At 47.4% G+C, this 23,462-nt stretch overlaps 1 protein-coding gene across 1 annotated transcript; it reads left to right on the top strand.

Annotated features, from left to right (window-relative positions):
* The first annotated feature begins 414 nt into the window (after positions 1-414).
* Positions 415-16,621, top strand: LOC146177078 (solute carrier family 22 member 7-like). The gene is made up of 6 exons (XM_084581457.1): positions 415-585; positions 2,996-3,261; positions 5,500-5,767; positions 12,057-12,368; positions 13,098-13,409; positions 16,190-16,621. Exons 1-6 carry the CDS (start codon positions 415-417, stop codon positions 16,619-16,621), a joined length of 1,761 nt encoding a protein of 586 aa, XP_084437583.1.
* Positions 16,622-23,462: the final 6,841 nt, after the last annotated feature.

Below are 23,462 nucleotides of genomic sequence, written 5' to 3'. Positions count from 1 at the left end.
GGGTTGACAGCCTACGTTTGCAGCACCCCAGCCCGTGTTACGGAAACGCGGCCAACTCTCTACCCGACCACGGTAAGAATAAAAGCTTGAGGTACCTCTGCTGATGAGGGCCTCCTTGTATCCATTTCATTGGCACCGTCCTCAATATCAGCAAAGATTACCTCCGTTATTGTTCTTCTATAAACGCCATTTATGTAGCGTAATGAACCTTACTGAGAGCCACATCGTGGTCCAATCAGCAGCTTGTATGGCGCTGTCCTCACTCATACGGAAAGTATATAGACTTTGTTAGGAAGCTTCGCTTTGATGGTAACGAGTAACTGCTCCCTTCTTGAGAAAGTAGGAATGCAGGCCTGCACAGCCGTGTCCTGGCATGTCCTTTCCTGCAGAAGGAGGCGAAGACTCCTGGGGGCGATGAACGTTCCGGAAGGCACGCCGGCGGACACCAGTCTGTCAGTGGTGGACCTGACTCGCTGCATCCCTCCGGGAAAGCTGCGTCAGGAGTATCTGGTCCTTCTCGATCTGGTCGGACATGGCCGCTTCCAGCTCAGGATCCTGTTCTGCGCCCACCTGTCCCTTGCCATGGTGAAAATGCCTTCCCACACAGTCACGTTGTCTAAACGCATGTCGGTCTCTGTTTAGGCATATACAAGTATGACATGCAGTCGACGCCACCCTGCAGAAAAGCAGGAAAGGCGTACCGATTTAATTGGTAACTGCATAAAAAAAAAACATTATTTATAGAAGTGAGAAGCATTCGAGATCTATTCTGAAAGGCGGCAATCTCAATCTTGTCACTCTTCACTCCACTGTACAAGTTTACCACTAAATTTATCATCGAATGTCTTCTCTATGCTGATCGTGCTTTGTGTAATAATAAATTATATAAGCGGAGGAAATTATATCATTAGGGGCAAGGTCGTTACGACCGACTAGAAAATGGGAGTACACCGGACCAAGAAACGTCTATTAGCACCGATCCTATTTGTTCTACATTTTATATGCCACAGGGAGTGTTATCTCCGAAGACTTTGCCTGGCGGCCTTCATGATGGCGTGCATTGGGCAAAATGCATATCCACTTTTCAGCTTCGCTCTATAGACCATTTTACCGAGAGCAAGCAGGAGAGGCGCAAAACACTCTCTAACCAGATTTATTTCGCCGCCCATTGTTGCAAGTACCGATTGGGCTGTGCATTCGCACGCTTCATGCATAGTAGAGCGGCCTTGCACCTCAGTGTATTTTCGTTTGAGCGACCTGACAACCTTTATTGACGCCCCTTTTAGAGGTGATGTCACTGGGACATCAAAGCGTGTTCGTGGAATGCACAAACAGTCAAAGCAATCTCAAGATTTTTGCTCAGAGCGTATGCGGGAAGCATGCAACGACAGTCCGAGTACGCCTGTAATATATGTTTCTGCTTCACTGCCTTCCAGTCCATCCTGATTTATTTCGCCTATGAACGTTTCGCGTTAGCCACAGAACTTAGTACCAATGAAGGACTCTTTACTTCTTCCGCCGTAGTAAACAAGCACGCCGGATAGGCCTTGCCTCCCGCAAGCCCTCCGCGCCAACGATACGGTGGATCTCTTCCGCAGGCATCAGGAGCACGTGCTGAAATCTGTTCTGCACTTAAACAATAAGCCGACAGCAAAAAAAAAAAAAAAAAGCTCTTTCGGATATCTGACCTATTGCCCATACTATGCTGTTAATAATTGCAATACGAACAAGTTTCTCAACACACCCAGCTGCCGCTGGTTCGGCGCGCGGCTTATCGTCTGCTCGCATGGCTCCGATGCTCTTCGAAATTTACATCTTTCTTTCACTGATACAGTAGGATAAGCAGTAAGGCAGTTCAACGATATACCGTTTACTCTAGCGCCTAGCATTTAAAAAGCGCCGTTGGATGTGCCGTCGATGCGAAACAATGTAGGCCTAGCGACGACTAGGGAGTAGCGCTCGACGAGAGTGTCATCGTGAGCCTCGCCAGTGGGCGGCGCCGCTTTCGTAAGCGCTGTTGTATATGCTACGAATATGTCATTTTCGTTCCTAGTGCAGCTGAGAGAACACATTTACGTTTTGCTCAACACCACGTCGTGCAAACGATGATGCTACGACAGGATGGGAATACAATGTTGCTGCGCCGCCGGACGTACACCAAGGCTGCATAAACACGTCGACGGATTATACTTTAGCCACTACTTGTTTTCTGCACTGTTCTTGAACCATCGTTTAACTTGAAAGTATGCATTGTTGAAGCAGGACCGCTCGATCGTATGTTTTTAGCACTAGGTCGCCGGCTCACCACAGGCACTCATGCATTCTCCAAGCTCAGTACAAGATTGTAGCGATTAGCGGCGTAAACGCGGTGAACGCTGCCCGTGCCTTTAATGTAAAATGAAAGCAGCACAGCATCGAATATAAATATGCACTGCCGAAGAAATGCACGGCATGAAATAGGTCTCACTTCACGTTAAATTAATGCTTCGATGACTGGAAAACATCTTTCTGTATTCGGCGTTCGGTAGCTGCCCGTACGGTTCATTCGCTGTGTGTTTGTGCGTGCAGTTACCATTTGCAATTATAAAACGTAAGTGAAAATACATGTATCGTAAAAGATACAACTGATGCATCCTCACAGTTAACTTTCACGAGTTAGGCCAGCGGAAGCGGATCGCAGTCCTTCGCAGTGGCCTGTGCAGCTAGTACTGTTTCCAACAGCTGCCGCCATGCCAAGCGGATGGTATGCGGTTTGCTGCCGCGCTGAACAAAACACAAAATAGCATCAAGGTGTCGGGTAGCTTTCACGAGCACCGCGAAACAGCACTTTTACACTGCCGCATCGCAGCATTAGCACGCATAGCACAGCCCAAGATGGAGTCCATAGGAGCCGGAACAGACTTCCCAGCTTGCCTCATAGGGGGCGGCACCTTCAAACTAAGATGGCTGTGCCCAGGCATCGAAACTAAAATTGTGTATACCACATCCTGGACAGGTGCTGTTCCACGACTGGTCAGTCCATATGCTGACGCAGCCGGTGGACCACTGGTGTAAGCCTCCCTCCCTGTTCGCCCACCTGACGCGCGAGCAGTGGCTGAACGTGAGCATCCCCGTGGTGAGGGATGCCGACGGGAACCTGCACCACAGCCGCTGCACCATGTACGAGCTGACAGCCATCGTCTTCAACGGAACCCGCGTCGAGGTGCCTTGCAACGGATGGGAATACGACCTTCCCAACGACACGCACACACTTATCTCCAAGTGAGTATGCGCCATGTCTGATAACGTGCAGCCATCTGAGAAAATTTCATTCAGTGCCGACACTTCGGCTTAACACATTTTCAGAGCTCGAGTCAAGAATCTAAACTTAACCGAATAGTCATAAAAGGCCGAATCATTTCCAGTGTTGATCATGTTTAAGAGATTTGGCAGCGCTGCTTTCGATTATGCCACAGCGTTTTTGGAACAAGATTCTTGGCCGGTTTCCTTTATTACCAAATGGCTTTGAGAGTTTTGTTATTTCTAATATTTTTTAGAGCTTACTGTACAGACTGCAAAAGATCCTGAGCTAAACAACATGCCTGGCACCGCAGACTCTGCATAACTATAGATAATTACCACACGGTACAACCTTGTAAACAAGCACCCGCTGTTTTTATGTTTCGCGCCCTGCATTTTGTTCACCTTTAGAACAGTGCACCAGCACAAAAGACAAGGAAGAAGGGACAAGACATAGCGCTTTTCTTCTTCATTTTATTTCTAGCGTGCTACTGTACCCTTATTATCCATGGTAGAAGAAGGGAAAGAACTTGACTACAAAGTATAAGAGTGAATCTAACATGTGTTGAGAGAGGGTCTCAATTCCCGAGCCAGCGTTTTTATGATGAGCTCAGTCTTTGTCTGGGCTGCGCGATAACGGGAGCACCGATTCCATGTTCAGACAAACCCATCTCCAAGGAAACAGCCTTTGATTTGATATTCCTGTAATTTATTTCTGTTCACCTCTTCCCACCCCTCCCCTGTTCTGCTTTCCTTATTACTATGGCGATCACGCTACCCACACTTACACTATCCCCGTTTCTACTCTATGTCTTGCGTACTGAGGCTACCCCCAGGTGTAGTTCTGTTCTCTCATATACCCTTATTAATCGATACCAACTCGTCTATAAGTTTGCATTTTTCATTTACTCTGTCCTATATTAACTTCGAGCGGAAAGATCTAATTATTGCGGTAAAAAGTTGAGATTCGTCTACCAATTCATCGAGTAAGGTTTTAGTTCTCCGAAAATACACTACGCTAGGCTCGTCGCTACTTCCTTAATGTTTTGTACTTTATACTTGCACGTTGAGCGGTATGGTTATATACAAGGTTCATATCTTCATAGTTATCAAAACAACATTTCAGAGATTTCCATATCTTTCATAAGCGATGTGGCGTGACCCAACCGCCTTTTTCATACATTTCAGTTAGCGAATTAATAGCATTGGTCAGTTAGTTTTTACGACTAAAAAAGATTCACTTGCGTCATGTCTATAACACTGTGATAGAAAAACATATTTCATTTATTGTGCTCAAAGATAATAATAGCATCAATATCGTCTTAAACATCACCGCCTATTTTGTGCCTCCAAAGGGACCACTGCTTGCTTCCTGCCAGTTTGACTTTATAGTTCAGTCCGCATTGTAGCGAGTTAGTCGGGTCAGGGGCGAAAGCAGACACAATAACGGTTTTTCTTTTTGAGTATAGTGCGGAAAGACATAAGCTGGTCGCGTACCGTGGGAACGTAGGATCGCTTAAATCAGAAGGAACGATACACTTATACCAGAGCATGGATACCATAAAGATGTGCTCAAACATAGGGCATGTGTGGCAGTCATAAGCCTTTCTCTTGTAACATCAACACAAGCTTATTGAATATTTTCCTTCTCAAAGTTCATTAGCCTCGCACACAGTCCAATAAGCATGCAAAATAATAAAAGGCACTTCATCTTATTTTAGGGAAATGACGATATTCAAAACGCCCACTGTCTCTAAGACGGGCCCGTCTCAAACACAGCGCAACCCATATAGCACAGGACGCGCCTAGCGAGTGAATCTGTCAGTGTCGCTAGCGATTAACATTCTCAAGATAATTAATCTCCTCACGGAGAACAAAGCACAGTTTAAAAATATAATCTGCTTCGTTGAGTCTTACACACGGCACAACATGACTATACCTGCCATAACTTCTGAGGCTTTAAGAATGCGTCCCACGTGCACATGGGGCTAAGCAGTTACGTAAGTTTTCAGCATCAGCAGAGAAACATGAATCGCGTTGCTAGTGGTCACATGTATTACATCGGTTATAGATTGCACAGGGGCGCTTGCTATCCCTGTAGCGTTTATTATTTAATACAAGTGAAAGAGAAACATGGCTAAATTTTCTCATTACACTTGCAAAAAAGCACGTCATTGCTTTAACCAAACATCTCTTTCCTTGCTGACAACCCACTCCCAGATGGAATCTGGTGTGCAACCACGAGCACTACCTCGTGACGACGTTCGCGTATTCCACGGTGGGCAGCGTGCTGTTGGCTCCTCTACTGGGCCAGGTGGCAGATCGTATAGGCCGCAGGCTCGTGGTGTTTGCGGCTTTGCTCACCGCCATGTGTGCCGTGTTCACAGCCACGGCAGTCGACTCCTTCACCGCGTTCGTGGTCGCGCACCTCCTGATCGCCGTCTCTGCAGCAGCCGTGCACACCATGACCTCCATCCTGCTCTTCGAGGTGCGTCGCGTAACTGGACTGCTGCTGCTACACCTCTCCCTTTAGTATGGTGTTAAGAAATACCGCGCTCAGCGTTCAAGTCTGTACCACCATGAGTATATTCTGCCGTGGTTCCAATCGCAGTACGAACTCAAACATTTTGGGTCTGCCCACAGACAAAAACATTAGCCCTGGTTTAATTTCTCTTCAGGGCTCGTAATGGTTTAGTTCGGCTGTTGAGCACTGCATGCTACAGAGCTTGGTAATGTGTTATACGACTTTACTGCGCTGCACAGAATTGGAGGTGCATATGACGGCAATTCCTGAACGCGAAACGAAGCGGCATGACACCACAACAAACGCTGCACAAAAAAAAAAGATTACGACATCAATTTTTACACGAAAGAAGAGAAATATTCCGCCGCATGGTGGTCCTTTATTGATGCGTTACGAGCCAATGGCACTGCAGAAACAGTAGCGAGTGGGAGCAATGGCGTAGGGATATGTGGTCAGCATGCCGTCGTCCCTGTCATCGCTTCGGTGGCCCAACAACTGCTGGCGTCAGAGTTGCTATGGAAACCTGCGAAATGCAAGCAGGATCTTTACTTGGCTCTCATGACTGTGTGAGTGCTGTTGCAATAACACAAGGATGGTCCTCATCACGGGGATGGTTACTCATCTTGCCCGCGCTTAGTGGAAATGTGTGAACAAATCCCTGTAACATCGCGATAGGTCGCCTCTTGCCTGGCAGAAAAAGTAATAATGCCCCGCGCAGACCACTCTCCACAAAGAGCAAGAATAGATGAGAAATGAGGATATTTCAAACAACACAAATACTATACTTTGCAGGTGATATGGAGAGCACTAACCTTTATTTATTTTTCGCTGCTCCCTTCCTTTCCTGTGCAACTTTTTCTTACAGGACAGGCCACATCACTTCACCACGGGCTGATCTCAAAACGCTAATATTGTACAGACAAGGCTTTAAAGAGCCTAGACTGGCATAGAACTGGTGCCAGCATTTGCCTGTTATTTGGCATCTCGTTATATCTTGCCTTGCATCGCCCTTTTAGTTTAGACCAAGTGTTTTTTATGCCTATAAGTAGCTCAGAAAGATCGAACATTGAGCATTTTCCTTGCTTTGTCTTACGCAGTTTCTTTTTATTGGTGGTGTTTGTTTCTCTCTTTAGACGTTGTTTTAAAACGTTGACGCACCCCCTAGCTCTGCATACCACGAGCGTAAACATAATCTATATAACTGCACTCGTGCTGAATGCAGAATGGGAACGAAAAAATGATCAGGACACTTATGCTCCACCTTGAATGGTCGAAAAACAGGATAGCCTAAACTGGTACCACACACAAAAAATCTCGCTTTTCCCAAACCTTATAGACGTGCAGGGGTGGCCTACGGGTAACGTAAATGCAAGTGTCCTGGCAGGCTAATTTTGATATCGCCATCCCATATGCAAGGCGAGACCCAAGTTGACGGCCACTACTAAACTTAACGTTAGGCAACCCTGCGTCTAGTCAGTGATCGGTCATGTCAGCTTCCAGCTACCTGCCATGTACCTGCCAGCACCATGGTGCCACAGTTTTAGTATATAGATGGAGTAATTTTATACTCGTTCGTTGCCAATCTTAGGAGGGGCTGAAGCCTCTTCAAACGTGGTCATTCGGCAGTGAGGAAGCAGTAGGCGATGATCAGATGATGGTCAAGGGGATAAATATATTTACACAAGAAAAATGGTATACATTGGCAAACTGTGTGTTACAGCAATACGAGTCCCACAGACAACTGTAACTTAAAAGAAAATAAAGACTCTCACACAGAGAAGTCACTCTACAAGCCCCTGCTTTCTTACCGAGCGTTTCGGTTAAAGGCCTATGGCCTGTAGATACGTGCTAAGCACGGAGCCTCAATCTTGACTGCTCAACCTGGTCCGAGGACCGCTTTTTTTATCACAAACATATCAACAAAGACCTGAGGGCGGTCACGTGAGGTGATCCGCCCCGAAAATGAAGCAGCCAATCAACTTATTGAAAAACATGCCACAACCCCAGTGGGTTGGGAATAATCTTGAACCTAGGTCCTTAATTACATCAAATAAAAATGCAGCATTCAAAGCACACACACTCTCCGGTCCCCAAATCTTTCCACACGGCGCCTGTCTTCTCGTCTCCTCCCCGGCGTGTTTGCGACGCGACCTTGCAGCTGACACCCTTCGGGAGGAACGCCGCTAGGCGTCTGGGGGCTAGCGAGGTCACCAAGGCGTCCCTTTCGAGAAGGGGGGGGGGGGGGGCGTAACTGTCCCAGAGAAGCGTACCGTCGCCGTTGCTCGCACCCGATGAGTCGCTGCGGGGATGCCAGTGGCCGCGCCTATTGTCGTCTTCCGCCGGACACTTAGTGAAGGGCAAACGGCTTCGTTAGCGGGGTCTCCCTGAACTGACATCTGGCAATACAGCGGAAGGCCGCTGGCCTGAGCCGCTGCTGGGGGCCAAGGGTCGCGCCTGTTGTCGCCTTCTGCAGGACGTTTAGTGAACGCTTGTGTCAGTGCAAACGGCTTCATTAGCGGGGTCTCCCTACACTGATGTCTGGCTCCACAACGGATGATCGCTGGGCGAGCCAGCCGTAAAGTGTTTCGCAGAAGCGCGGCGCTGTTGTTCCCGGCCGATAAGAATGCGTCTGCCTTCGCTTCCTCGCTACGCCTGGCGGCGAAGGGACGAAACAAACCAAGCCTACTGTGCGCCCCGCGGGCCGCGGCTAGCGCCCTAATTGAGGAGAGAAAAGGAGAAAAAGAACAGCGCAAAGTCCTTGACCTCGATGGGCGGGGGTTTGACCACCAGCCCGACTCCACGCGCGAGTCCCTTTTCAATGCGGCCTTACACGTCCCTCCTAAAAGGGTAATTGAGCTTGGAAGCTGGTGATTTACACAAAAGAACAGGCCGCCACATTCCTCTTTCATGCGACCATTTCGCCAGGCTACAGCGCACCTAAATCTGTCCCTACTGAGGGAAACCGTGCACTCGAAGTCGGGAATTACAACCAATACAAAACAACGGCACTGAAAACAAAATTTCTTTATGACAGCATGCAAAATCTTTTGTTGCGCACAGCAGTGCGCCCTAAAATTTGCCACACCTGAGGAACATGTAAAGTCATGCAAAAAAGAAGATTGACAAAATTGCACTACAAGAGCACGTGTATAGGCTACGCAGAGTTCACCACAGCCTAAGTGTCAGTACAGAAGCACTCATCCACGGTGCACGGTTGTAGCACGCGTCACCGTTCACACCACATCACGCGGCGGGGGGCGGGAACATTCACGCCACTGCATACTTCCCGCCCCGGCATGCAGTTGTCTTTACACCACTGCTTGGTGCCGCCAAACTGTTCCGTGGACGCCACCCGTTGGGTGAGCAGGAACCTTCACGCTTGGTGATGCCAGCCTGGCTGTGCAGAACGACCAGCTCCAATATCAAACCGTTAGGCTTGCTTTGTCCCAGTACGTTGCGCCAAATTTGTACGGTGGCTCTACTGACGAGGATAGCCCGTGCAGTTTCCTGCACTGACGATGTAAGTTAGGCAGGCACCTGCTGCTATCAACCGAAGCCGGTGCACTATTGATCTCGTGCGTGCCTCCGCCCTCGCGTGGTAGCGCAATAGTGACCTTTAGCGCCTGCGGCACACCGTTGCCGCCACTGGTGCCCCTAGTGGTAGATATCTTCGTACTGCTTCTCGGTGGAGACTGTTTGCCAAAACTGGCACGTCGTCGCGCCTTACCTTTGGCGGCGTCGACTTTCTAAGGCCGCCCATTGCTGTCATGCCTGCACAAGCTTTGAAAGGCCTGCCTGCGCACTCCTCTGCTCCACTGTGCTGTGGCTTAGCGCATTCGCTTTCTTGGCCGCAATCTATTACCGCGCCTTCCGTCTCAAATGGAGTGGGTGCCCTCTACGTAAGCTCAGCTTCGACGCCTGTTGCAGGCAGTTCGAGACACGAGGCGCTTACCGCTTCCATCGGCTGATCAGATCGCACTTCAAGAGCAAAATGTCTGATCGCAGGATCTGCGCCGGACGACTGATCTTCGCTATACCGCACCGAGCGATATGCTAAGCCTTCTTCAGATAGTAACTTCTGCTGGTCCCCATTCATTTGGGTTAGTTCCGTGTCGACGTCTTTTCAAGCGGACTCACTAGACTTACCCATAGTGGATCCTACCCATGGCTCGTCCGCTTCTTCGCGCATTTCCATCCGCGCCACGACACTGCTCCGGCAGTTCGTTTTGCTCCCTAACTCTACCGCCTCTAGCTGCGCCAGCGGGGCTGCACTGTCAATTTCTGCCGCTCCCTGCCCTGAGCTAGCAACTCTTTGCTCGTTCTGGCTATCCGCATTCGTCGAATACCGGAAGGAGCAGCCCTCATCTGAACTAGTAATTTCTGCCATGGGGCCAAGGTCTAACTGTCGCTGCTTCGTTGCTTAGGACGCAGTTTTAGCCTGTGCGGCGCCAGCATGCTCACGCATCAGCGCTCTCAATTCCCCTTCCTCTCTTAGAATTTCCAGTTTTTTTCCGCTCAAATTCGAATTCAAGTTGCCGAATTACCAGACGCTCTTCCTCCGTCAGGGAATATGCGAAAGCCTTGCTTGCAAGTATATTTGGCATCCTTAATGCCTACTACCTAACTGTCCCTAGCACAAGCCAAGCCAACCTTGACCAGACGCGAGAAATCCCACTCACACGTCACAAGCGTCGCTGCGGGTAGTAGAACCGAGCCTGGGCGTCACGCCTTAGCTGATCGTCATCGGCAGGTAGCTTGCACAGTCCTTCTTGGCTGCCGCTGCTACTGCGTGAGGCCTTGTTTCTTGCTGCTTTGTGGTAGCGTCCCGAATCCTGTCGTACTGCGCCAGTATTTTATGCTCGTTCGTTGCCAATCTTCGGAGGGGCTGGAGCCTCTCCAAATGTGGTCATTCGGTAGTGAAGAAGCAGTAGACCATGATCAGATGATGGTCAAGACGAGAATTATATTTACACAAGAAAAATAGTATACATTGGCAAACTAACTAATGGCAACAAGAGTCATACAGACAACAGTATCTTAAAAGAAAATAAAGAGAAGCGTACCGTTATAGTTGCTCGCACCCGATGATTCTATGTGGGAGTGCCAATGACCGCGCCTGTTGTCGCCTTCTGCCGTACACTTAGTGGGCGCTTGGGGCAAGGCAAACGGCTGCGTTAGCGGAGTTACCCTGCACTGATGCTTGGCGCTACAGTGGGAGACCGCTGGGCGAGCTGGCCGTAAAGTGTTTCGTTGAAGCGCGCCGCTGTTCCAGGCCGATAAGGGTGCGTCTGCCGTCGCTTCCTCGCGACGCCTGACGGCGAACGGACAAAATAAACCTAGCCTTCTGCACGCCTCGCGGGACGCGGCTAACGCACGACTAAAGAAGAGAAAAGGAGAAAAAAACAGCGCTAACTCCTTGGCCTCGGCGCTCGGGGGTTCGACTGCCAGCTCAGCTCCACGCGCGAGTCGCTTTTCAATGCGGCCTTACAGATGAAATTGCAGTATTTCAGCGAGGCATACTATACAACATCGACAGCGATGCCCTTTACGATGAATATGGTCTTTGAAATTCGCAATTCGTGCTTGTTCAATGCACCTGGTTGTTGAAAACACTCGCACAGCGCATCCACAGAAACAGAGACCAGACAGCTGCAGCGTTTGTTCCACATCCTACTTTTCTGCTCATCGCCTTCATCCAAAAATTCATGCCCTGTTTACATTGAGGAACGTGTCCTATGCATGGCTCGCTATTAAAAAGGAGTTTGATTCGAACTGCTACACGAGCAGCACGATTTGTTGCTCGAATTGCGGTTTCAACAAGACCAAGTGACAGTCTAAAGAAAGGACCGATCTTGATCCGCACGCGTATATCCCGCTTTCAACACTTATTTGAAGTTTTTGTTTTTCGTAGTGATTGAGTCGTTCGACGTATGTTTTACGATCTATGGGTATTCGCAATACGGAGGCAGTTTTTATAATAAAATGTAAGGTTATGTTCTTGAGTGTATTTGCTTAAGTTCACGGCTGTTCGATACTCTACGCTTACCTTTATTAAAAACGGTTTTTATGCGTTAATGTACGCTTCGTAGGAAGCATACATATGGTATGGAATTTGTACAGACCTCTAATGTTTCAAAACCTTGATACCAGTTGCTTTCGTTTCAGAGAATCACTCATAGGCAACACGGTGGACATGACCAGCAACAATTTTCATAACACTTTTTTTTTCGCTCGCTCTTACCCCAATTGGCAGAGCTCATCGTCGGTGAGCCGCACGTTGTACCTGGCAGTGGCGCAGACAGCCGTGCCCCTGGTGCATGCTGGCTCGCTGTGCCCGTGGCTTCAGCGCATAGACCTGCGGCTCATGCGCATCACGCTGCTGATGAGCATGGTGCTGCTCTCACTGGCCTTGCACGCGGTCTCTGAGTCTCCACGCTGGCTCCTGGCCATGGAAAGGTACGACACACTAACCTGTGTCATCGCCCGCATGGCCGCAGAGAACAGCGTGGCTCTGGGCGACGTATGGCGACTTGTCCACTACGCCGAGGTCGTCAAGCCGCTGCAGGTAAGTTGCCTGAGTGCTGCCTCAGCAGAAGCCTTGTAGATTGGCTCGCGTATGTCTATTTAGCGACAAAGATCCCGTACAGGCAACCAAATAAACTGCGTAAACCGCATCCACTGTGTCAAAGAAAATGCCCTATTCTCATCACCCCACCCCTCTCCGGGGGCTACCCGTGCGATGTTCACCCTTCACTCATGTACGGAACTATTATTATATCGTTAGTTGTTCCCTAAGCAATGCTTTTGTGTTCATAGATCCTAATGTTACTTGTACCATAGCATTGCAGCACTGATTTCTATTTCGAGGGTGACGCACCAGAAACCTACACGCCATTGTAGCTTTATCTTGCCGCGACTCCGTTCTTTAGTGTCTATCTCGAAATAATTCCAACCATAATTTTGTCCAGAATATTTATTTGAGCATATCGATGTCAAGTTCTAAAGAACAAAAAAACCTCTTTTAGTGGGCGAACCGCTTTCTTTGGTTTCGCACACACTACAATTCACTATTCTTTGTGTGTTTAACTACGTCGCGAAGTCGCTGCAGATGGCCTTTGATTGCCCATTAGTGACTGATATGCCGAATCGTTTGCTAATTTTGAAACGCTTTTTATTGGTTTCGTAAACTGCCACCGATGTATTCTCGTTTAGAAGGACAAAGGAAAAATCAGCTCACAGACTGTCCTTCCAGCACACAGTTTCACTGATCTTTCTGTTTCCGTACTACCTGCAGGTGGGCAAAGCGTTCAGGCTGTCCGACGTGATGCTACTTCCTGAGCTGCGCTCACGAACGGTGGCGTTGTCAGCAGTTTGGTTCTGGTGCTTCTTCGCCAGTTCCTCGCTGAGCCTAATGCGTCCCAGCGCCATCTCGGGCTGGACTCAGTTGCTGTTCGAGCTTCTGATGCTGCCCATGTACGCCACGGGCTACTTTCTGGTCACCAAATGGAACCGATCCATGAGCCTTCACATGGCACTTGCGGTGGCCTCCTCTACCGCTGCGGGAGCAGGATTCGTCGCATACTACGAGTACCCACTTGCCGCCCAGGTGGAGACCCATATACAGCGGCAACTCCGCTTGGGGTTTCTATGTGCCGCGTACGAAGTCGCGTCATTTCTGGGAATGTATGAATGCTGAGGAGACCACAAATATAACGCCGCGCCACTACTGTAACAATCGTGTGACGAATTGGGACGTTGTGGAAGATTTTACGTTAGCATATGGCTATTTGTCACTCCTGACACAAATGATGCACTTCCTGAATTTCTTTTCATTATGTAGGGTTTTTTTAGCGCGAACAAAGACTTTGTTTGCGCTAAAAAACCCTACATCAAGATGAACTACCAACTCGTCCAGCAGGAAGTTATAATGAAGTTCTTTTCATTAGCTACCCAGCTATGACGGATGTGATCTTTCAGTTTAATGACATCATCAAGTTACTCGACTCTCAGACTAAGCTTTATTGGAAGGTATTGTTCGAACTGCTTATAATTTTTCAGAACCCAAAACATACATCTTGAGCCATTCTGTCTAATATTTTTCAACAATCGCCCTCATAAGGTGTTATACCACTAGAGTCGAAAACAGGGAAGGTCATTCCGGTCCCGAAAAAAGCGCTCCCATCTTCTGCGTCTTTTGGAAATTATTAAACCATGTAATCTCCGCAGTTTACAAAATAATAATGTGCCATCTTTTTGACCTTAATGGACATCATTTTGTGTAAAGTTTATTTTGCGAAATACAATTACCTCCCTTTATTAACGACTTAAGCTCCAGCATTCGGCGACATTCTAACTGATACTATTACTTTAATCTAGTGCCAGTCCCAACTAATGTATCTCCCATCGCACAACCAAGGGTAGACCGTCGACCTTCGCCTTGACGGGACGTGCATATGTGTCCTTATTGTTGGTCCTAAAAGCAACAAACTAAAATGACCTAACAAAGATCAGATGGTACCGAACCGACTCATTATTTGCGTCATTCCTCCAGATATTCATGATGTTGCACCCCCTTTTATTAATACCCATCTAATGGAACCTTTGATATAGTTATATACAGAGCAAGATAACAGAGGTCGCAGCAATTTCAACTATCTGATGGTGTTTTTTTTTTCGACTGTATTTAAATAACTTGTATCATGCTGAGAGTCTGGAATGGTATTGATGCATTTATCTCGCGGCCTAATGCTCCTGAATTCAACCATCTGACTATAACAATGAGCTTCCCTTCTTGAAAGCATCAGTCGAATTTGTATTAGTCAATGATTGCAGCATTTCACTCACCAAATCGTATGTATCCGTAAATAGACGAGATGACACCCCGATTCCACAAAGTGCATATCCCATTGAGTTTGGCTGTGCTGTGCGCGCTATCGTTTGAGGTAAATCACCAATATGATTATTTCATTAGGATCTACGGGAGAGTATAAATGCAGGTTCATTTCAGATCTAAAATATTTTGTTACATTCTCTGCCATCAGCGCTCACTCGTGGATATTACAACTAGGGTGGGACTCCACCTGCATTTCCTCATTCGCATACGTGCACTTTGGTATTCTCATAATCAGAAATTTCTTCTCTCCAACTTCGATTATCTCGCGCTTACTGACTACTATCAGAAGCTTTCGCGTTATGCCAAAGACCACCCTAAAAGAGTATATATAAGCCTGGCTCTAACTAAGAACTAGATGAACGTGCCTGTCTACCTTGACGTAACGTTTTGAAACAGTATCCGAGAGTCTCGGAGGGCTCCTTTCTGGTCCCATCTGTTGTAATTAAGAGACTCATTTGCGGTCACTGCTTGTCGACTCACCCATGCTATGTGGTTTCATGACACAACCCTCCAACCACAAGGCATGTCATCTGACACCTTCCCAGAGCTTGCACGTGATTTTCCCTATTTTATATAGAGAGCATGCCCTGAAAGTAATTGCGTCAAAACCTAAAGCTGGGGCCCGTCGTGAGATCACAAAAAATAAACCGCAGCTGCGAATAAGCGGCCTAAGGGCATGCCCTCAGATGTACACTGGATACGTATGTAGTCATTCGGCGTTGCATACCAGCTCTTGAGAAAGCCTTTGATAGTTTAAGCAAACAAGCGCATACATGTGTATGCCTTGGTTGCCTATACACCGTTTGATAAGGCATCTGGAAAAGTTGATAAACAGCTTTGAATGTATTTCCTGCTTCCGATATTCTTTATTCCTATGAAGGCGCTTGTTACTTACCACTCTATTTCATCTTAAACAGCGCAAATTGAGAGACAGGAAAGACAACCGGGCAAACGATGAATTACTACTCAGGTGTTTATTTCAGAAGGCGGAAATATATAGGCTTGAATGTTTGTAACAGAAAATAAAGAAGCACTTGAAACTGCTGCGCTCATCCAACAAGTCTAAAGGGACTGCACGCGCTCTGCTCGCCGCGAACAGCAAGGCGGGATTAGAAAAAACTGCAAGAAATATTTCCCCACGCTTGGCTCTCTACTACCCCTACTGTTAGTGGGCAGCTGAGCACGTGCCGTCCCTCTCGACTTTGTTGATGAGTGTAGTAAATTAAGTGCTTTTTGTTTGTGTTCTTTAAATCTGCAGCCTACATATTTCCACCTTCTGAAATAAACACGTCTGTTGATAGTCAGCGCTTGTCCTACAGTCTTTCCTGTCCCATCCTTGGCGTGTTTCTTAAGATGACCCCATACCAACTAGCCAACTGTGTAGACTCGCGCAGCTGTATTTTGTTTGCTTTGTCCACATTTTAAAGGTCTCACAACAAAGATGTCCTTGGAGAGGAGATCCTTCATCAAGCCATCTGGCTGTATTCGCGCAGGTGCTCATGGAAGTGCTGTTCGCCATCGTCCAGCTCTGCCTGTTAATCGCCAAGCTACAGGCCTACGAGTGCTTCCCCAGTCAACTGCGAGCAACGGCCGTAACAGTCTTGGTGGCCGCCGGGCGGCTTGGTCAGGGCATCGGCGAACTGCTCGTCCACGTCGTCAGGCTAGCTGACACCGGCTGCGCTTTGATCGTGATGGCCGCGGGACTCCTTCTGTGCCATCTGCCGATCCACTGGCTGCCGGAGACCAAGGACGCCGAACTGCCCGAAGTACAGAGGGAGGTTTTGGCTCAGGGGCAGCCGTCGCCGATAAAGGAGCCCTGCCTAGGGAAGAGCGTTCAGACCTTGTCTCGCTCGCTGAGCCCCCCGGTGAACAGTGCCGAGTACCGCACTGCCGAGAAGCACGCGAACTCTCCAGGGGGCCTATAGGTTACTCGTGTCGATACGCCTCATGAGTTGTCTCCAGTATGTCTGGAGGCGGCAGAAGCCACCGGCTTGGGCTTCAATAACTCCGGTACCTTTCACAATACCCTGTCGTGACCCTGTGTCAATGCTCTGTTTTATCATATGTGTGTACGTGTGCATGTATATGTGTGTTTGTTTGTGGATATGGTTGCGCTGTGCTTGTGCTCGGGAGTTAGACCAGCGCTCGTCGACACCCTTTTACTGCGGCGAATGCATGCCAGATATGGCGCTGAAACTTGTCTGATTGAGGAACTAACGCGAATATTTTTATTTTCACGCTTCACAACAATCGAGAGCACTCATCAACGCGCTTTTTCGCGTTCATTTATCGTTTCAAAATTAGGCATCATCACACTTTATCCTATGAATCTTACAACTGTGCATAGGCTTAAAAGGTGATTAGTGTTATCACCCCTGATTCCTCCTGAAGTGCAATGATTTCGGCAGAAGATGGCGCTTTCAAACTACAATTGCACCTTCCAGGAATGCTCCACCGGTACAACCTTCCAAGCTGTGCCTGTTAACTAGCTTCGGGTGTAGTTATGTGATTTAATTACGGCACAACATTTCTCTGACAGCGATACAGAAAACTACATCTGCGAAACACTTGCCTGCACCTACATGCGATGACCAGTAGCTTTATGAAGCCTAGATAATTCCTTGACGTTTTCGGAACGTGTTTTAAACCCTGCCAAAGCCGAGTTCCTACTCGCGTGTTAGTATCAAGAGCCAGCGTATAAAAATATGTACGAGCATTCTGTCAAACGATGTCGTTGGGCGGGATGTATTATTCATTAAGAGCGCAAGAAAGTGCGATAAGTGAAGTACGCACGCCGTTTGTGTTTTCACCGGGTATTTAAAGTTGTCGCAATGCGGTTTATACGCACTCCAGTCATGTGTGTTGTTCTGACCACTGACCTTTGTGAATTCGTGCAAAGGCTTGGGCAGTCCCCGCAGCAAAGAACAAAACTGGTTGGGTTGTGAACTTTGTGGCGCTGTGATCGCTTCAGTCCGATGCAGCCGACGTCGCTCAGCGTAACGGCATCTGTGGGTGGCTTTAAGAAGGACAGTTCAATCTATTCTGTGATTGTGATCTTTGATACAAGGAGATTGCTTCATCAGCGGTGCACCCCAAACCACCTGAACGGAGTTACCTCCATCGCTGCCCTGTTGTGAACTTGTGACATCCCGCCATCTTCTGGCGTGTCGTCGTAGCGTCAACGGTTGGGCTGCTTCAGCTGCCTATTGCTTCATAGACTTCGCGGCTTCAGCGGATATTTCTGTGGAACTTAATGGGGCCCAAATGAGCGCATTCACCATTGCTGCAGCGCACAGACATACCACGTCATTGCTTTGTAATATGTAACAAAAAGAATGTTGTATATTTGTATAATTTATTTTTCGCGCCACTGCTTCTGTATTTTTGCGTCATGTGTGATTATATGCCTTTGCAGTGTTTGGGTATCGGTCGCATATGTTGTTTTGTAGTTTTAGTACTGTCACTAAAATAATTGGTGTGTTTTAAAGCTGGCACTTGCGGCGAAAAGCTGGCAGCTCATTAGTGTATGCATTAGTGCATTTTTGTACTGCGTTTAACGATCATCGCTCTGCTGTCAGATTGACGGGGGCATTTAAAAAGAGGGGAGTGTGCGGATAGTGCTCCTGGAGCGACGCGGATCACGCGGCCGATGCAGTTCGTTCTGTTCGTTAGATACCTCCTGTGGTACCACTGCGAGAAGGAGTTGGCGGCAGTAAGGCTGCTGACCTTTTCCGAAGGGCCCTCCTCCAACAACAGCTGCCACTCCTCTTCCCTTCTGTTGTTCCCGCGCCGGTCTTGCGTCTTCATTGGGCTTCTCAGTAGGAAGGGCTTGAATTGGCACGGTTCTTCTCACCACCGGCCATTGCCCTTAGTGACGCGCAATGAGCGCGGCCTTTGTCACCAAGATGTGATCTGCGCATCCGCTCACCCTTATTTGTGACCGTGCTGCTGCCCCATTTCATCCACTACGAATTGGCTATGAACTGTAACGAGACCTAGGAATCTGTGCATTGTTGAATAATGCAGCTTCTTCTGAAGTTGTAGAAGTTTGTTTATTGTACGTAAAAGGTTAACAAAACATGAATACAGAAGGAGGTTCCAAAGTCAAGGACTGTGGATGGGACCTCTGTATAATAAACAATCTTGCTCATAGCCCGCGTCTGTCTTCCGTCAGAACAAGATCACAAGAGCGTAGTGAATACTGGTTGCACCCTCGCCTTAACCTGGCGTGAACCTGCGCTTATTGGCGAGGTGCCACACATCTAAAAGTACACCTTCAAAGCTAACCCCTCAGCACTTACGGGGGAATTCGCCTTAGCGAAGCATGGCTTCCTCGTAGCCTGATTTCAGCACTTTGCTTAGTCCCTCGGAAATGTCATCGGCCACCAGCTCCTCCAGAATTCGGCGGTTATGGGGCGTCTCTTCTTATATGAAATCCTATTTAACTTAAATTTGCATTACTTCATTTACCATTTACATCTGCAGCGCATTTGTGGTGACACAACTGAAGCAAGAGTGAACTGCACAAAGAAGATGGGGCGAAACACACGTAAGCACAGACAAGGTGAAGACTTTCAACTACATTTGGGAGACTTCTGATGTATAGGGCATGCTAACAACATACTACATAATAACATAACAAAAACTCTATCGCAGAAAAGACTCGACGAAATAAAAGCACATACAGCAGAATCAGAGAGGCTTTACACTGGCGCCGTATTCAACCTTTTTGGAAATATGGAAGGCTTCGATAACCTCTGTCTCATTTTGGGGGCTTGTCTTCGAGAGGAGTGTGGTTTTGTTTAGATTTGCAGCGCAGCTCCTGCTATGCAATGGACGATTGCTACCTGTAGCAATGCGCATCGATCTCATGTGTTCAAGGAGCCGCTCGTTGAAGCACAGGCTAGTGTGGCCGACCTGTACCCGCCAGAAATATAGAGGTACCTGATAAACGCGGAAGCGCACCTGGTGAACTTGCTATGATGGTTCATTCATCACGTACTGTGCTCCATTTTTTTTATCGCCTCTTAAGAGGAGTAAACGTTTTTCAGCTTAACAGGTGCCGAAAGAACAACACGTAATCCATATTTACATGCAACTTTCTTCATGTTAATGGAATGACTGATAACACGGCATGACCAAGGGGCAGGTGCTCCATCTATGCACGGTACTTTTCTTTTAGTATTCTTCAACCTCTGAAAAGGCCTCCACATTAGCTAAGAATTCAGTATTTGGCGTAGCCCGCACTACAAGCCGCTTGATGTGATTCTGAGAACTTGATGACAGTGAATGATCATGTGGCTTGTTTTTTTCGAACAACTTTTCATATCATGCTGCATATTACGATGTTAGAATGAGCCCTTTTCTAAAATAAAATACTTTTGTTAGCTCTGGTACTCTACGACAAGCGGGCATGTACATTGGGAAAAAGCAATTTAAATTTCACAATTTTAATTGCGGTCTTCCTTTTTAATTCATGAGTAAAACGCAAAACATTACCTTCTGAGGAGGAGGTGTTGAGAATGTTAGCAACAGCACAGCGCAGGTCAAGGTTAGATGAGTAATGGGTGTATGAGGTTGGCGGGCGTGACTGAAGGGAAAGGTTCGAGCTTTACTCATGAAGTGACAAGAGACAACACAATCTAATTTCTATATCCTACATAGTTTTTCCGACGCCCATGTCTTCTGGTCGCACAGTCGCAGAGCTAACAAGTACTTAATTTCATTAAACTGCTCATTATAAGGTGGAAAAACGCAGTATCAGCATGAGCCATTAAGAAATCATGCCACCACTCACAGTCATGAAGTTTCCAGAATCAAATCACGCGACTCGAGTCCGCGACCGACCCTCAGCACCTAATTCTTAGCTCTTGGGAAGGCGTCCTTCAGAGGTCGAAGAATAATGAAATGGAATAGTGAAAGCAGTTGTAAAAGAATCTAGTAAATTGCATATATAGAAAACCTACCAGCCTTTGTCATGCCGTATTATCACTATTTCTCATAACGTGAAGAAGGTGGCAGGTAGTTATGGTATGCGTATATTTTTTTTCGGCGCCAGTTAATCTGGGAGCAGTTCGTGTCCTGCTCTTAAGAGAGAAATCAAAACGAAGCGCAGCCCGTGCAGAATAAATCGTCAAACCCATCTCATCAGGTGTGCCTCCACTCCGGGATTGTCTATCAGATGCATTCCAGTCGAAAAAAACTACAGAACTATGTCAAAAATACGACAAAATATCCTGTAGTTCCGTCGTAACCATCAGTGTATTCTGTAGTTCTGAGCACTTTTATGTTGTAACTACAGAAATTTCTGATGTTACTACTGAATGTTCTGTTGTCACAACAACTTTCCCGTCAAAACCTGCACAGAAATTCTGTCGTAACATCAGAAAATTTTCTGTAGTTTTTTTCGACTGGGGTCTAACAATCAGGGGAGTTTTTTCGACTGGGATCTAAGTGGGATCTAATAAGCACCGGCCATACCGGCCGGTGCTTTAATGAGCAGGCCCTTGAACTCAATAGTTCGATGCGCATGAGTACAGACAGCAATCTACCACTGCCTTTGAAAACCTTCGGCACGTTCTTTCAGGAGAAAACCACATTCTTCTCGAAGGCAAGCATCAAAACTTAAAGGGAGGTTACTGAAGCCTTCCTTATTGCCAGAAGAGGTGACGAATGCGCTAGTTCGCCTACGATATCGCTACCGAGGCAAGAGATCGAGTTTATAGATGAGCATGTTCGGCTTTGACAGCCAACCTGATTCTGCTGTATGCGCTGTCGTTATTTCGTCGAGCATATTCAGCGATAGTGTTTTTCTTGTATTCAGAGGCCTTATAAGCCACCTGTTACATAAATTCAGTTGGAAGTATGTGCTTTGTCTGTGCTTCCGTGTATCTTTTTCTCATCTTCTTTTTGCACTTTTATTCTACCGCTTCAAATCTACCAACTAGCCTTCCAGAACGTCTTACTTAAGAAGACCATTGAACTCAATAAACAGTTAGATCGGTCATGCGGCTGTATAATTATATAAATCAATCTACCTCTTTCACTTTTACTACCGTTACAATGCCGTTCACGTATACTATATACGAACTGTGCGGACCATAAAGCTCTCTAAGCGGTAGAAACGTTTTCCGTCTCCGATGACGCTAACCAACTCATACCTCTTCGACCGCGTAACCAGATGCGACACTACAGTGACTGTCTTAATAGAAACATAAATTGCCCTTTCTCTCCTGCTCGCTCCTAAGCACGTTTCACCGAGAAAATGCAAGAAAGGAACAATACATGATCACGTGATCTCAATGTCATTGTCGCTCTCCGCAGTGAACCGAAGCTTGGTTTTGTAGTAGAGTATCCGCCTCGTGTTCGGGAGGTACCTTGGTGCCGCCGGGTACCCACCGGCTTTTCAATGGGTACAAGCTTTCCCCCGGCCTAGTGCTCGGCTCTTTGGGGTGAAATGTTTGGGAAAGGTCTCAAATAGTTGCTCCGATGGGGCAGTGATCCGTTCCGCCATCGGACAACAATAACACCGCCTTGTGCGGCAAAAGCCCATTATGTGGCCCTTTTTTCTGTCAACCCGACCTTTGCAGGTCATTATTTTGTTCGAACCTTTAAGCCCTCGAAGGAGCAAAGCAGGATTAGCAGAGCCTATTTCAAACGCACACCCCTGAGAGAGCCGGGCGCCGGGCCCGGGGACGCTTGTACTCATTTTTCCGGTGGGAGTCCGGCGGCGAGTTTCGAAGTGACCACCTCCCGCTGCCGTGACGGGCGCCCAAACCACTCGGCCATGACTGCTACAAAGAGCTCTGCTTTGTGCGATGTCGCGGTGTGTATTGGCGCTACAGAATGTTCAAATTTAGTACGTGATTTACTCGTCTCCTTCAGAGTGCTCGGATCCACCCTATTAGGCGTCGCTATCATAAAGATATGGAGCGGAACTTTGACTTAGATTTATTTTAGCATCTGGCCCTACACTGTGTCAAGAAAAGCTAAATTTCACATTGCTTTAAATAAAATCGTATTATTGTCGCAGATCCTTCTTTCTCGTTTTTATTAGTTTGGAAGTTAAGAAAAAGCAAAGTGGAGTACTATCCCCGCTTAGCACTGTGAAGACTAGCAATTCAGAGAGCACGCACAGTGCACGAGTGTAATTGCTCTACTAGCATACTCTCCTTACATTACACACTATTCTCTTGAAGCACTGTATTCCAACATCGCATAAGAGGCTGCTCCGGGTGTCCTGAGATGTTCTAGGTGCCCCAGGGTATTCGGATGGACTGTTGCAAAAATAAAAACAGATCGCTAAGGCACTTTTACGAGTGCAACCAGTTCATGCAAAGAAAACCCTGTCAGGCGAAATTTCATCAGAGCCCTGTGGATACGGAGTCTTGTTAAAACGCCGGGTGTTCCACTACATGCGCCGTCAAATGTTTTTCGACAACGAAGGTAACAAGATGAAAATTTTGTGAGGATAATTTAAAGGATTTAGGATCGTTTTTCAAACCAACACGTTTATCAGTTCGGTAATTGTGCAGTCAATGCACTCGTGCTGCTGACTATGTTAGCTTATTTTCGGTGTTCAGTTCAGTTCAGTCGTTCAGTCGTGTCCGACTCCTCGTGACCCTATGGACCATGTCACGCCACGCTTTCCGGTCTCTCACTATCTTCCTAACATCACATAACTTCATCTGCAGTGCCTCGAGGATGCCATCTAACCATCGCGTTCGCTGCCTACCCCTTCTCCAGCGACCCTCAACCTTTCCCAAC

Source organism: Amblyomma maculatum, chromosome 10 (assembly GCF_055883805.1).
Source record: "Amblyomma maculatum isolate TAMU_Amacu chromosome 10, ASM5588380v1, whole genome shotgun sequence".
In the NCBI taxonomy this organism is placed as follows: Eukaryota; Metazoa; Arthropoda; class Arachnida; order Ixodida; family Ixodidae; genus Amblyomma; species Amblyomma maculatum.
Note: the sequence above shows the minus strand (reverse complement) of the source record. Positions and strands in the feature narration are given on the sequence as shown.